At 39.7% G+C, this 15,440-nt stretch overlaps 2 protein-coding genes across 3 annotated transcripts; both read right to left on the reverse strand.

Moving 5' to 3' along the window:
• Positions 1 to 555: 555 nt before the first annotated feature.
• On the reverse strand, positions 556 to 7,541 carry LOC126586269 (potassium transporter 11-like). The gene is made up of 8 exons (XM_050251077.1): positions 7,186 to 7,541; positions 6,546 to 6,774; positions 3,462 to 3,707; positions 2,873 to 2,923; positions 2,507 to 2,767; positions 2,252 to 2,419; positions 1,857 to 2,108; positions 556 to 1,630 (listed from the first exon to the last, which is right to left on the reverse strand). Exons 1-8 carry the CDS (start codon positions 7,297 to 7,299, stop codon positions 597 to 599), a joined length of 2,355 nt encoding a protein of 784 aa, XP_050107034.1. The 5' UTR covers positions 7,300 to 7,541; the 3' UTR covers positions 556 to 596.
• A 312-nt stretch (positions 7,542 to 7,853) lies between these two features.
• On the reverse strand, positions 7,854 to 15,219 carry LOC126586268 (potassium transporter 11-like). Of its 2 annotated transcripts, XM_050251075.1 has the most exons (8): positions 14,132 to 15,219; positions 13,535 to 13,760; positions 12,711 to 12,956; positions 11,611 to 11,661; positions 11,220 to 11,480; positions 10,939 to 11,112; positions 9,410 to 9,664; positions 7,854 to 9,074 (listed from the first exon to the last, which is right to left on the reverse strand). In XM_050251075.1, the coding sequence occupies exons 1-8, from the start codon at positions 14,291 to 14,293 to the stop codon at positions 8,032 to 8,034; spliced, it is 2,418 nt and encodes an 805-aa protein (XP_050107032.1). In that variant the 5' UTR covers positions 14,294 to 15,219; the 3' UTR covers positions 7,854 to 8,031. The 2 variants fall into 2 exon arrangements, with proteins under 2 accessions (XP_050107032.1, XP_050107033.1); XM_050251076.1 differs by lacking the exons at positions 13,535 to 13,760; positions 14,132 to 15,219 and having other exon boundaries at positions 12,803 to 12,949.
• Positions 15,220 to 15,440: the final 221 nt, after the last annotated feature.

Here is a 15,440-nt window from a genome sequence, read left to right on the forward strand (position 1 = left end):
CTCATTTAGTTTTTCATATTTGCCATTTGATTCAGCCTTACATTTGTGACACGTAACTCATTTTAAAGGAAGTTCTAACGAAGTTGACAAAAAAGACCATAGCTGCAAGTTTTGATGAGTTTAGGGACTGATGGTTACGGATTTTCAATTGAGAGACTATTGTTCCAATTAGATTAAAGCTAAGAGAACATATATTTGGTTCTAAAATAAAAGTGAAATCACTTCATTTGTCAAGTCCTCAGAACCTGCACTTGAGTTCAAATCTCATTTACTATGATCAGAGTATTTTGGAATATCGGCTTGTCGAAAAAAAAAGGGGTAGTCTTGTTCGAGTGAGCTTGTGTTTTTCTAGAGCAATCATTATGCTTCTTTTAGCAAATTTTGGAGTGAAAATGTTCTTGGCCCGATACTGCTACATGAACGCAAAATATAAGATGCAATAATGTAAGTTTTTCTCGAAGTTGAGGTTGAGGATCCGCAGGCAGGAAAATCCACACTCTAGTAGTCCAGTTCCGAACGTTGAATCCTTTGTCTAATAGAGAAGGCAGAAGATGATTTACCGATTACCAATTGTTAATTATACTATCAAAAAGGTTTCACACATAGAAAATCTGTCCAACGCTCAAGAGACTCTCATGAGGAACATTGAACAACACACTGTTCCCTCTGCAAATCTTCCTAAGAAATGCATACAGGTAATCAATCGCCACCTTCCTAAAAAAATTTGATCCCCCCCTAGCGTGTACGACAGTGTTCCCAAGTATGTGCACCACTCCTGCATCTCTACACCGGTTCAAGAACTCTATCCCGTCGAGCTCCACCAGCTGCTTGCTCGGCGGGACAGAGGAGTAGGCCAAACTCTGGCCGATATGCACCGGAGAATCATCAGGTTCGATGGAGTCTACAGATGCAATCGACAGGTCTGCATTCGAGTAAGGTATGCTGCTGCAGTGGTTGTTCCACATGGCGTCCTGGTTGAGTATACTAGATACATCAGATCCTGGAGATCCTTCCATCAGGGACTCAAGACGGACGAATGTGAAGAGATTGTCAAAGAGCTTTTTCTCAAATTCGTCGTCCCTATTGTGGTCGTCCTTGTAGCCATATCTTACAACACAACGGAACATGTGGAAGTTTTCGGGTCCAATCCGCTTAACAAGGAACCGTTCTTCTTCTGGGACCGTGCAGACAGGAAGGTACTTCACGCAGACAAACACGACAACAGAATGGATGGCGGGCAGGTTGGTGATAAAGTGAGAGAAGATGCGGGGGACTCCATTCGCTATCTCAGAGTACACGAGGCCTATCCCAGGTACCCGAACCAGTCCTAAACTGGGACCAAGTCCAAGAAGCCATGCCATCGACACCTTGCTGTGCATCTCAATGTCATAGCGTATTTCTGTACCGTAATGCCAACCATACATGACGACAAAGAAGGCTAGTGTAAGCACAAGAGGAACCCAGCCTCCTTGATTGACCTTGGGGAGTACAGCCGAAAGGTAAGTGCCCTCCACCACAAATGTTAAGACACTGAAGATAAGTACGAGAGTCCAATGGCAGCGCCAAACTAATATCATCACTAACATCATCAGAAATGTGGTTACCAACATGACTATAACAACCGCCGTCCCTGTCGCAACACATAAGATTACATTAGCTGATGCAATCTTCATTTCAACCGGTGAGCTTGAAATGGGGAATTTGAACACTTAGAGAAGTTGTAGATATGAAAGAAAGTAATCGAAAAGGATGAAATTTATCGGTTCATTCAGTACGTTATAGCTTATTACATGTTATTATAGGACATTCCGCAGGATGAGAAGCTGTAGTACGTGGAAACAAGAGGAAGAACTTACCGGCAGCGTTCCCAATTTCAGCTTGATTTCTAAATCGAACTGTTATTAAGATGCAGAGAATCATAAGAATCCAATTAATCTCTGGAATATATATTTGGTGACGGTTCCTTGATGTATATACAACTTTGACTCTTGGGAAACAGCCAAGCGCAAGGGCCTGCTTGACTAATGAAAAAGTGGCGGTTATGATGGCCTGACTTGCAACAATAGCAGCAGCAGTTGCAACAGCAAACACAGGCCAATATATGTGCTCTGCAGAAACGATTAACCGGAATCTTTCAGTGATAAATAAAAAATTACCATAAAAACACGGCTTAAACATATGATGTATATTTACATTCAAATTGTACTTCGTATTAGTTTGACACGGAACAAAAAACACCCAGAACACGAACCTGGAATAGAGTAATGAAAGGCATCTATTACGTGATCTCGGTTTTTCATGAGGTAGGCAGCTTGACCAGAATAGGCTAAAAGAAGGCAAGGAAATACAACGACAGTGAAAGCAATCTGTATGGACAGGACTGGGAAATGCGATACATCGGCAAAAAGTGTTTCGGTTCCTGTAAATGGTTCAAAAGCGGTAGTCAAACTATTGATCAGAATAAAGAAGATGGATCAACTGCCATAACAGCATAAAGAATTTTTACCGTTTATACAAAGCACGATACCACCAAGCGATGCCCACCCAGTTATACCTCCCTTCTTAAAGTATACATACACATACATGGGTGAAAAAGCTTTCAAAACGCTAGTATCATATTTCCAGATGTTGAAGATGCCGATTCCTCCAATTACGAGAAACCAAAGGAGCACAACTGGTGCAAACAGCCAACCAACTTTCTCCGGACCAAATTGTTGCACGATAAACAAAAGTACCAGTATACCAACAGAAACAAGTACAACTACGTCTGTATATAAAAATATGTAATCAGATTTGGAACATTGATAGATTCAATAACAGAAAGGATGAAGCAAATAAAAGACGGACTTTACATCCAGGAGCATGAAGATACCATTACTAATCTGGGACCGTCCCGCATTGATCCCACCGACCGCTGACAGAACTGTTAAAGATAGTATGGTTAAGCATTACATATACTGATCAAATAGAATTTGGTTTAGCAGCTTTCAATGGAACTGAGAAAGAAAGTTCCTGCTGAATTTAGACAAATAAAGCTCCTGCTGAATTTAGACAAATAAAGCTCCTGCTGAATTTAGACAAATTGATCGCTAAGGGATACCCCTGAAGATGTCCCTAGAAAAGTTTGAAATTTCATCCGTATAACTCGCTTTCATATTGGTTTTTATGCAACGAAAATGTGATTGGCAGAAGTTGTGCAGATAGTTACAGAAAGTGAATAACATATTCAACTTAGGAGCATAAGCTCAATATAATGGCAACATGAACATCGTTGGAGACAAGAAGTTCTCGGCTGTTGACCTGGCTTATCCCATCACTTGTTCATTTTATACTTGCCTGATCTCATTTATTTTCTTTTGTAACCTACTCACTTTCAATATGTCGAAAAAGATCTGAATCTGTAAGCAGATTAAAAACATACTTAGACAGAAGATTGATCCAACTACATGAAGATAGTATACCTGATATGGCTGGAGTAAGAATCCCATCCCCTATCACAGCGCAAGAGCCAACCAGGACAAGAATAAGAAGTATGTTCCGCATGACTGCATGTCCTTCCAACCATCGCTTGGTGCATTCAGAAAATGATTTCTCACCAAATGTAGAACGGCTAAATGTTGTTAGCTCCTCATCACTTTGGTCTTGGTTAGGAACGGTCTTTATTTTTGCATGTCGACAGAGTAATGAATAAAGAGCAAATGTTCCACCTGCAACCACGAGGAGGATAAGCTTACAGGAACTAAATGCTGGTGGAATCAAACAGAGGAATTTGCCTCACTCGGAAGGAATGTATATCGGAAAACTGCATGTTTCAGTATACTAGTATCAGATCAGAAGTATATGTAGCAGAGAATGCATAATATTGGTCAAACGTTTCTATTATGTAGGTGCGTTGTACACATTTACGTAATGTTTCTACACTAAACTTTGGTCTGCTCCCTCTCCCCCACCAACTTTACCCCTCCCCCTTTCTAATTCACCAAATCTTCGGGACGAAAACCTTCCATCAATTCCTCCCAAAGGAAACAAAAATAAGAACCACCAATCAACCCTAAGAGGACGAAGAGAAAACGAGTAAATGAACTGCACGGTTGAGGCAACATTATACAACTGAACAAGGTCGAAAAACCATCCATAATCTTTTATATAAATCAGCATAGTTAGATTTAGATCAATTATCTGAGCACTTCTTCAAGTATTACCTGTTGTGTTTGACTCATACATTTGTGAGTAATTATGAGTCATGTGTTAACAACAATGAAGTGACCTGTGTTTGCTTTCGGTGGAAATATCACATGGTGTGGGTTGCATGAAAATTGCAGACAAAGTAAAAGCAAAAGTTTGGTGGACATCATCATGAGTAAAAACATAATGATGATGATTGATTTTACTTTAATGATGATGTTTGTGGAAAAAGGGAAAGTTGATTCCTTTTTCTTTTGCTATTTATTTTGCTAAGAACCGAAGGGAGAGAGAGAGAGATTTGGCTCTCTCCTGAGAAGACATCAGAGAGCATCCAAAGGGGGAGAGCATTCGGCTCTCCCATGGGAAAGCATGGGCACGGGTGAGAGAAAATCAAGAGAGCTAGAATGAAAAGTATTCTAGTGAAAGAACTCTTGGGGTAGAGTGAGACTCTTGGGAAAATTCTATGAGTGAGTGTACAGGGGATTCGGGATTGGGTTATGTTGATTTAACTCATGTGTACTTGTACTATTATTCTCATAGTGAAGAGCAACATCTCTCCGGGGATGTAGGCAGGTTTTTGCCGAACCTCGTAAATTTCTCGGTGTCTTTATTTCTTGTAATTTATTATGTTCAACTGAGTGTGTTTTTGGTGAGGTTGTAATCTGAATCTCGTTTCCGCACTGATAAACGGGCCAAGGCACAACAATTGGTATCAGAGCTCGTTGGAAGCTTGGTTCGTTGGAGGTCCAGATTTGTTGTTCACCATGGAATTTTCAGTTGAGCAGTTTAAAGGGAGAGGCGATTTTACTCTTGGTAATGGAGAGTAATGGAAGCCTGAAGAAATGGAAGCCGTGTTCAGGGATGCTTAGATCAACTACGAAAGTTGATGTTGAGGAAGAAGACAAAGGCCTCTTTCTTCTTACCTCACTTTCAGATTTGTCTTAGAACCTTGTGAAACTTTACTGCATGGAAAGTTACAGTAAGTTTGGAGCAGGTGCAAGCTTCTTTGGTGTGGAATGATACACAAAGGAGACCATGGATAATGGTGGGCACAAGACTGCTTAAAGGTTGGAATTGTGGAAGAAAATTGGAAAGAGGATCTGAGAGAGACAGCAGGTTCAGATCCGGTTCCGGAGGCAATGGTCCACAGTGCTACAGGTGCTAGACCGAGTTGTAGCAAGTTTATGGTGGAAGACTTCGAGTATGCCCTCTAGGTACTCAGAAGCAACACTTCTCCTGGTGATGTGTAGTCTCAAGTGTTGCAGGGGTTTTGCAGCAGGTGGAACTATAGGATTCACAGGTGATCAGATGGTCCTGAGGTAGGAGGAAGTGTGGGAATTTTGTCTGGCTCGATGGGTTGTTGCTGGAAACGGGCGCGCTGACGAGTTTCCAGGTTGCAGACAATGAAGAGGAGAAAAACCTGTTGGAGGAGACGAGGATGTGTCGAGACCCTGTCTAAAGCTAAATTGTGATTTTTAGCTTGCAGCAGCTGCACATGCATTGGCAGTGACTGAATCGGAACAGGACCAATGAGGTGGATTCAGATTGTGCATGCTGGTACTTAAGGCCAATGGACTTTGGTGATGGGTGCAAGGATTTTTGCATGGTGTATTCGCCAAGGTGGATATTGTTGTGTTTGACTCATACATTTGTGAGTAATTATAAGTCATGTGTTAACAACAATGAAGTGACATGTGTTTGCTTTCGGTGGAAATATCACATGGTGTGGGTTGCATGAAAATTGCAGACAAAGTAAAAGCAAAAGTTTGGTGAACATCATCATGAGTAAAAACATAATGATGATGCTTGCTTTTACTTTAATGATGATGTTTGTGGAAAAAGGGAAAGTTGATTCCTTTTTTTTTTGCTATTTATTTTGCTAAGAACCGAAGGGAGAGAAAGAGAGATTTGGCTCTCTCCTGAGAAGACATCAGAGAGCATCCAAAGGGGGAGAGCATTCGGCTCTCCCATGGGAAAGCATGGGCACGGGTGAGAGAAAATCAAGAGAGCTAGAGTGAAAAGTATTCTAGTGAAAGAACTTATGGGGTAGAGTGAGGCTCTTGGGAAAATTCTATGAGTGAGTGTACAAAGGATTCGGGATTGGGTTATGTTGATTTAACTCATGTGTACTTGTACTGTTATTCTCATAGTGAAGAGCAACATCTCTTCGGGGACGTAGGCAGGTTTTTGCCGAACCTCGTAAATTTTTCGGTGTCTTTATTTCTTGTAATTTATTCTGTTCAACTGAGTGTGTTTTTGGTGAGGTTGTAATCTGAATCTCGTTTCCGTCCTGATAAACGGGCCAAGGCACAACATTACCAACTAGTATAAAGTGAATTTATCGGTTGCGATCAGTTTACCTTGACCGTTGTCATTCGCTCTACAGACAATAAGAACATACTTCACGAGTACGATAAGAGTGAGGGAATATATGATGACCGATAAAGCTCCGAGTAAATCTTCCGGGGCATCGATTCCTGCAGGAAATATATTTTTGAAAACATACAAAGGGGATGTGCCCAAATCTCCATAGACCACACCAAGGCTTTGAAATGCAAGCTGTAGAACCGTTCCCACTGAACAATACGTCTGAAGTAAACAAAGAGCAATCAGAAACAGGACCAAAGCTAGTCCTAAAAAACACACATTTAACCTTAAATATATGTTAAGGTAGCACATTGAGAACATGCCCGGCATGAAAGAGTTTACAATCAATAACAAAATTCTGACTAAATCTAGTTGAAAAGAAAAAATTTGATAGGACATCCCGACCATATCATTCGTAGGACACAAATATGCATGGGACCTATATTTTGGACTCACCCGACCCTTGTTACTTCATTCCAACCAATGTGGCGGTATTAACGAAGTTTCTCTCCTAATTGAAAATGAAATCCTTTGGACCAATTTCATTTCACTTATCCCTATCTCAACAACTTATACAAATTAAAGACTTGAGCTTTGACATTTCTGGGTTTTGGAGAGAGAAAGAGAGAGAACCTGGTCCCCGCACACATTTCTGACCGTTTTAGCCTCCTCGTCCATTGGCTGGTCAAGCTGCTTATCCAAATCCCAGACCCCACCTTTTTTCTCAGGGTCTCCATTGTCAGACATTGTTTGCAGTGATCTGCAACTCACTGATTCAAATGGGTTCCTCTTCTCCTGCTCAAATTTCACCTTTCCAGCAACATTTTTTCAATTTCTTCACCAATTTTTGTTTTTCCTCTTTGTTTTTCTTGTTGTTTTCTTCTGGTACCCCAGAATTTGCTTGGTGCTTGGGACAACAGTTTGTGGAGGATTAGGGGCAGGAATTTGTACTCATCTCATGTTTTTCGGGAGGGCAATGCAATAGGATGGCTTGCTGTCTCGCCTATTTATAGATTTTGCATTGCTTACATGTAATGACGTAACACTTGTGAAAGACAAGACCTTTGGAGAAAATTCAGTGACACGATGCAACAAGCACGTAACTTTGCCATGCAATGCAACGAGTTTGTCGCTCAGTTTGTTAAGAAAATTCAACTTTTTTTCTTAATGTTCGGAGTTCAAAACATCAATTGTATTATGACAATAAAAAAAAAACTTGGCATTTGACACGCTTTTTGTTAAAAAAAAAAATACTCCTTTCGAATTGTTTTCTTATAAACAAAAAAAAATTACAAAGAAGATTCTCAACCAATGTCAAATACCAGAATTTATATTTCCCGTGTCCAAGCTATAAACAAGTACCAAGTTTAACAATACTAGCAAAAAACAGATACTAATTTTTTTTTGTGCAACATTCTGTACTGTTTAACTTCATTCCTAATATTATACTACGTAATTGCAGTTGCAATAATAAAAAAATTACACGTAGAAAATCTGTCCAACATTCAGTAGACTCTCATGAGGAACATTGAAGATCACACTATTCTCCCGGCAAATTTTCCTGAGAAATGCATAAATGTAATCAACAGCTATCTTTTTGTAAAACCTGGAATCCCTCCTTGCTCTCACTACTGTATTCCCAAGTATATGCACCACCCCGGAGTCTCGACACTCATTCAAAAATTCTAGCTCATCAATATCATTCTGGCTGCTCATCTGCCCGGATGAACTCACGGTAATGTTCACGTGCGATGGAGATTTGGCCGGCACAATTGAGTCCACTGATGAGATGCTGAGGTCTACTGTAGATGTGATCGTGTTGCCATTATTAATTAAGAGGCCGTCCCTTGACCTCTCAGTTTGCTGGCCATAGATGCTGTACTCGTCTGAGTCTGAACACCCTTCCATCATGGAATCGAGCCGGACAAACAAGAAAAGGTTTTCAAAGAGCTTCTTCTCAAAGTCATCATCTTTCTTGTGGAGGTCTTTATAACCGTATCTTGCAACACAACGAAACATGTGGAAGTTCTTGGGGCCAATCCGCTTGACGAGGAATCTTTCTTCTTCTGGTACGGTGTATACGGGGAGGTACTTCACACAGACAAGGACAACAACCTGGTGGATTGCGGGCAGGTTGGTGATGAAGTGGGAAAAGATGTGGGGCACCCCGCTTGCAAGCTCGGTGTACACAAGGCCTATCCCAGGGACCCGGACCAGTCCTAAACTGGGGCCAAGCCCAAGAAGCCATGCCATTGAAACCTTACTGTGCATCTCAAACTCATAACGTTTCAACGTACCATAATGCCAAACATACATGATGAGAAGAAAAGCAGCTGCAATCACAAGAGGAACCCATCCACCTTGATCAACCTTGAAGAGTACAGCAGAAAAGTAAGTGCATTCCACAAGCAGTGACAAGCCAGTGAATATCGCGACAAGAATCCAGTGGCAGCGCCACACTAATATCATGATTAGAGTCATAAGCAATGTAGTTGCCAGCATGACTACTACAACTGCCGTCCCTGTTGCAACAAAAAATATAACTCAATTGAGTGCAAGCTTATTTTGGAAGGATGAGCTTATACTAGTATAAAATTCGTCAAAAATTAACTTCACAACAGCAGGTCAGTAACTATTTCTCTACATTGTCTCAAAATAGTTCACCAACTCCCTACTACTTCACCTCCTAGTTTATCTCAAATACTTCTCCCGTCTCTCATTTTATTTGAAGTTATCAACCATTTTTTTTTTTAAAGAAGTTTTTGCAATTACATTGCTTGTTCTTCGAGTCCAGTTTCACAAAGTAGAGAATATGGCTTACCTAAGCTTCACTAGATTTAGCAGAGGATGAACTTACCATAAGCATTTCCAATTTGGCTTTGATTTTTGAACCCCGCAGTCACAGCAATGCAAAGAATCATAAGGATCCAATTAATATCTGGAATATATATTTGGCCGAGGAACTTCTTTGATGTATGTACAACTTTGACTCTAGGAAAACAGCCAAGTGCAAGAGCCTGCTTGATTATTGAAAAAGTTGCTGATATTGTCGCTTGACTCGCAACTATAGCAGCTAAGGTCGCAACAATGAAGACCGGCCAGTATATTTTTTCTGCAGTAAGAGAAACAGTAAGCATCTTTGGAACAACACACTGCCTACTTATAAGACACTGTATAACTCGTTTCCGGCTTTTTCTTAGATTACGTTAGAGATCGAATAGAGAAATGGGGCAGTGAAAATTCTATACAAAAAATATTAAATACCCACTCCAAAGACTATGAAATGAATTTTGTGTCGTATCACTCTAATGATTGTGGAATTTAAAGGTCTTCGCCTAAGCCGATCAAAGACAGAATATATGGAGTGCAAGTTCAGTGCAAATGGAGGACAAAATGAGTTAGGGGTGAGGATCGGAGATCATGAAGTACCAAAGAGCGACCGCTTTCGCTACCTAGGATCTATCTTGCAAAAGAACGGAGAATTAGATGGAGACCTCAACCATAGAATACAAGCTGGATGGATGAAGTGGAAGAGTGCATCCGGCTTGTTGTGTGACCGCCGTATGCCACTGAAGCTCAAGGGAAAATTTTATAGGACGGCAATAAGGCTGGCGATGTTGTATGGCACGGAATGTTAGGCGGTGAAGCATCAATACGTACATAAAATGGGTGTAGCAGAGATGAGGATGCTTCGTTAGATGTGTGGATACACAAGAAAGGATAAGATTAGGAATGAGGATATCCGAGGTAAAGTAAGAGTAGCCGAAATTGAAGAAAAGATGAGAGAAAATCGGTTATGGTGGTTTGGATATGTGCAAAGAAGGCCTATTGACGCTCCGGTTAGAAGATGCGACTACAGGACAGAGGTCCAGGGCCGAAAGGGTAGAGGAAGACCTAGGAAAATTTTGGAAGAGACTCTAAGAAAAGACTTAGAGTACTTGGATCTAACAGAGGACATGACACAGAACCGAGCGCAATGGCGTTCTAGAATTCATATAGCCAACCCCACTTAGTAAGAAAATGCTTTGTTGTTGTTGTTGTATCATTCTAATGATTTCTTTAAAGCAATCACATTAGTTTTGATCGAGTAATCTCTCAAAAAGAAAAGTGGGGACTTATAGCTCGACTGGTAGAAAATATTTAGTATTTATCCTAACATCCAAAGTTGAAGATTGAGTGTGCCCATCCCCCTTTGACCTCCATTATTAAAAAAAAAAAAAAAAAGACCCAACAAGAAAGATACTGAAGAGTGAAGAGCATGTTCTTTAAATTCTATCAAAAATTATATTTTAAAATGTTATGCCTCAATTTCGAGAAAATCGTTTATGTGTACTACCATTTACGACATGGGCATCCTTTAAATGCAAAATAAAGATTAGAACAAACCTGGAATAGAACGATAAAATGCTTGAAGCAGGATTTCGTCTGAATGATTTTTCACAAGGAAGGCAGCCTGTCCGCAATAGGCTAAAAGAAGGCAAGGAAACACGACTGTAGTAAACGCAATCTGTACTGCTGAAACTGGAAAATGGGCAAGGTCGGCAAAGAGTGCTTCTGTCCCTGTAATCATTCAGAATTTGCCATCAGAATCCAACATAGCAGATGTGCTAAGAGTTCGGTGAAACTTAAAGAGTTGGAAAGTGAAATTAGGATACTTAAAACTTTACCTGTTATGCTAAGCATAATACCCCCAAGGGAAATCCAACCCTCTCTCCCGTTCCTTTTAAAATACCGATATATATACACAGGGGAAAAAGCTCTCAAAACAGTACTATCATGTTTCCAGATGTTGAATATGCCAATACCTCCAATTAAGAGAAACCAAAGCAGCACAATGGGAGCAAACAGCCAACCAACTTTATCAGTACCATAGTGCTGCATGCTAAACAGACCTACTAATATTACAACAGCAACGAGTATGACATAATCTGTACCACAACAGAGAAAGTATAAGTTAAGAAATAGTTCACAGTAGTGACTGAGAAAGATGCAAAGGCAGCAATAATAAAAAATTTAAAAAAAAAAAACAAACTTTAGCTCCAAGGAATTTACGGGTACCATTTTTCATGCCAGGGCTGCTTACTTTGATCCCACCAGCAGCTGATAAAACTGCCAAAAGCAAAGCATAGTTAGTCATTTTCTAATGGACCTGAGGAAAATAACACAATTTTAACTTAAAATTGTATTGATGTGTCACTGTTTGATCAAATTAAGTAGCAAAAAAGACAACTCCGTGTTGTTTGGGAAAGATAACTAACGTAGCCAACCACAATACTTGGGAATGATGGATGAGTCGAGACAAAAGAAAATGCAATACAGTTGTACTTTCCTAATTGTGTAAATTAAGTTGAGTAGGTGTGTTAAGGTAAACAGTTAAACGAGTAGAAAATCTTAAGCAGAGAATTTTTTCCCATTTCAATCTTTTTCTGCTTCCAAAATCAAGAGAATAACATAGAAGATGTTGATCAATTATGTGGTGCCTAAATCTATGGATAAAATACTCCTCTATCATGTCCGGTAGTACTAAGTACAGGATTATGTGACGTTAACCAACTTCCACTTATTTCAATCCATGAAACCAGAATTTTATTTTTTCAATTAAACCCGCAAGCCAGATACCCAGACTAATGGAATTCACTCTTTTGAGAACGGAGAAGATATTGACTCTTTAAAATGAGGACACTGATGGATTACTAAGGAAATCATTGAAGTACTTAGAGAAACATGGAAAACATAAGACTCTGTAAGCATGCAGCACATCAGTAAATCATTTCCTGATACACTGTCATGTGATTTGTCGGTCTTTGTGATTTTGTTATTTATGGATCATGGGTGCTTCCGAGAACATTCTTCAGCACTTGCTTCTTGGCATGGTCCTTAAATATGATGAGGAAACTAATTTTCTGTTTGGAAATGTATGCTAGATCTTTCCTCACCCCTAGAACCCATTATCTACTTCTAGCTTTCCTCCGTTTCTAGATTACCCCTTGTGCATATACTTCTTATGCACATCGGTTGTGCACCATTGGGCCTCTCCTTAATTAAAATCTTTTAAATCATGGTTCCAAAAAACTGCAGATAGAAAAATAAAGGATGAACAGGTAGATGGATTATTAGGAGACAGATCAGGAGAACATCTACTGTGGAGGGATGTGTACCAGATATAGCTGGAGTAAGAATCCCATCTCCAATCACCATACAAGTGCCTACGAGGACCAGAATAAGAAGGGAATTCTTCCTTGATGCATACCTCTCCAACCACTTCTTGGTTTTTGCAGCATATGATTGTTCATGGAAAGTAGAGCGACTATATGTCGTTAGGTCCTTATCAGTCCGGTGTTGGTTGGGAATAGTTTTTACATTTGCATGTCGACAAAGCAATGAATAAAGAGCAAATGTGCCACCTGAAACACAGAAATCACAAGTTTCATAAGACATTATGGCGACTCATTACCACAAAATGTAACATACAACTCTTGGAGACATGCAGTTCCAGAGCATTGAATACAAAGCAGAGACAGTATCGTGTTTAATCAATTTCTGAAAAAACAACTATATTGGGAACCTTGTTCAACACCTCCTCTACTCTAAATCAAGAAGTGTATATGTACCAATTGTCGCCAAAATAAACAGTTCATTTGTAAATGTAGCATCACACATTGCTGCGAATGATAACCAGTGACATGAGCTTGGGATTAAATTGGTAAGTAAAACAAGTTAAAGGCGTGCATTATTAATGTTAGCCGAACACTAGACACCAGTATATGCTACTTTTGTAAACAACTCCGCCAAGAGAATTATGTTCCTTAGGAACTAGTGTAACATACTTCTCTGCCAAAGATTACTTTATACTTCAAGCGTAAATTTTAAAAGCATATTGGAACTGTAATAGTAAACATGTGCTTTGTCCAATTTACAATCCCATAAAACACCAGAGCATTTGAATTTGATGGAGCAAATCTACAGGTAGAGTTTGGTTTACCTTGACCATTGTCATTCGCCCGACAAACAACAAATACATACTTGAGGAGCGGGACCAGAGTAAGAGAGTATATAATCAACGAAAGAGCCCCAACCACATCCTCCGGATCGTTAATTCCATGGGGAAAGGTATTGTAGAAAACATACAAGGGAGAAGTACCCAAATCTCCATAAACCACTCCAAGACTTTGGAATGCAAGCCGCATAAGCAACAGCGAGGAGAATTTCTGGACAATTGAAGATTGGATCAGGAAACACAATCAAGAATATACATTATCCTCAGAATCCACTAATATCGGGCAATTACTCAACCTTTTAAGCATATACCACTTTGCAGTTGTTTTAATAACAGTTGAATTATGTCCAACAAATACTACACAAGAATTCCAGATAATTACTTACTAACAGTGTGTTCCCAGAAGGTATAAATTCATTGACAGGAGTAAAAACTGTTTTACTTCATTGAATTACTTCTAAAATCTTACATATTGGCATAAACATATGTGTAAGGGAGAAGTGGGAGGATGACAGAAAAAGAGGGGGAGAGAAGGTGAGAGAGAGAGAGAGAGAGAGAGAGAGAGAGAGAGAGAGAGAGAACCTTTTCCCTGTACATGGTTCTAAGCCTGCCAGCCTCCTCATCCATGGGTTGGTCAAGCTTCTGATCCAAAACCCACATACTGCCTTTGTTGGTGTTATCACTGTCTCCATCAACCTCCACTTTTGAAGCTTTTGAAATTTCAAATGATTCTACAGCTTCCATAATTTTATTCCTTCTGATATCCCCTCTCACTCCTCAAAATCCAAATCCCACAAAAGGAAAACTCGAACAAAACCAATATCAAACTACTAAAAACTGACTTTAAAGCTTGATCCAGATCTTCAATTCTTTATAAAAATCCACTCCCAATACAACTTCGAATAAAAACCCAGCAACAAAAAAGCAACACAATCTGGCCACCCAAGAAGCAAACAGCAAACAAAACAGATGACTAGGATGATATGTCCACTTCAAAAACCTTATCTTTTAAAACAACAAATGACAATCCAAAGGCACTATGTAGAAATTGACAGACCTCATAAGATTAGCACCCCCCAAAAGTTTGAAAGAACAAAAACCAAAGTTTTAGTATTTGATAAGAACCCACCAAGAAAATGAATTAAAAGTAAAGTTTGATACTTCAACTCAGTGGTCTTCTCAAAAAAATACTTCAACTCAGTGGCAAATAAACCCAAAATTCAGAAGTTGACAAAACCCATTAAAACCCAGAAACCAAATTTACAACTGAGGACAGAAGAGGTGAAAGAACACCTCACACAGAAAAGGAAATGGCAGAAGAGACAAGGAAGTGATAATTATTACTTTCTACCACTGGAATTCCCAGGTGATGTTAGCTGGTGGAGAGGGTCAGTATCAGCCACTTGATCTAGAAGTATCCCATGATGCACTAAAGCAGGGAAGATGAACACAGAGAGAGAGAGAGAGAGAGAGAGAGAGAGAGAGTCGGTTTTCTGCAGGAAAAAAACGAAAGGGGAAGTTCTTTTGCTCTGCAGGTTTTACAGCGGCCGTTTTGGCTGTTTATTTGTTAAAGGCACAAGCTTTGCAGCCAAATAACAGAAAGAATTAAAAACACAGCTTCTTTAACGAAAAGAGTTTACTCACAAAGCATCTATCTGCCAATTAATGAGAGAGAATCTAGAAAAAGACGCAGACAAGAAAGAGAGAGACAAATAATTTGTTGATATAATTAACAGATAAAAAAAAGGTCGTACCCAGTGCACAAGGCTCCCGCTTTAGGCAAGATCTGGGAGAGGTAAATGTCGGCTAGCCTTACCCTCATTTTGACAGATATTCTATTAAAAATTTAAGATGTCAATTTGTATAATTTTTTGGCCTGCATTTTGACATA

The sequence above is a fragment of the Malus sylvestris genome, chromosome 10, assembly GCF_916048215.2.
Source record: "Malus sylvestris chromosome 10, drMalSylv7.2, whole genome shotgun sequence".
Classification (NCBI taxonomy): Eukaryota; Viridiplantae; Streptophyta; class Magnoliopsida; order Rosales; family Rosaceae; genus Malus; species Malus sylvestris.

Excerpts from the sequence above, each read along its gene's own strand:
- LOC126586269 (XM_050251077.1), bottom strand. The coding sequence starts at position 7,299 with ATGTCTGACAATGGAGACCCTGAGAAAAAAGGTGGGGTCTGGGATTTG. Across the intron at positions 2,768-2,872 it reads ACGGTCCCAGATTAGTAATG|ACGTAGTTGTACTTGTTTCT; the intron begins GTATCTTCATGC and ends TTTTATATACAG. Across the intron at positions 2,109-2,251 it reads CTTTCATTACTCTATTCCAG|AGCACATATATTGGCCTGTG; the intron begins GTTCGTGTTCTG and ends TCGTTTCTGCAG.
- LOC126586268 (XM_050251075.1), bottom strand. The coding sequence starts at position 14,293 with ATGGAAGCTGTAGAATCATTTGAAATTTCAAAAGCTTCAAAAGTGGAG. Across the intron at positions 12,957-13,534 it reads GGCGAATGACAATGGTCAAG|GTGGCACATTTGCTCTTTAT; the intron begins GTAAACCAAACT and ends TCTGTGTTTCAG. Across the intron at positions 11,113-11,219 it reads TATTATGCTTAGCATAACAG|GGACAGAAGCACTCTTTGCC; the intron begins GTAAAGTTTTAA and ends GAATGATTACAG.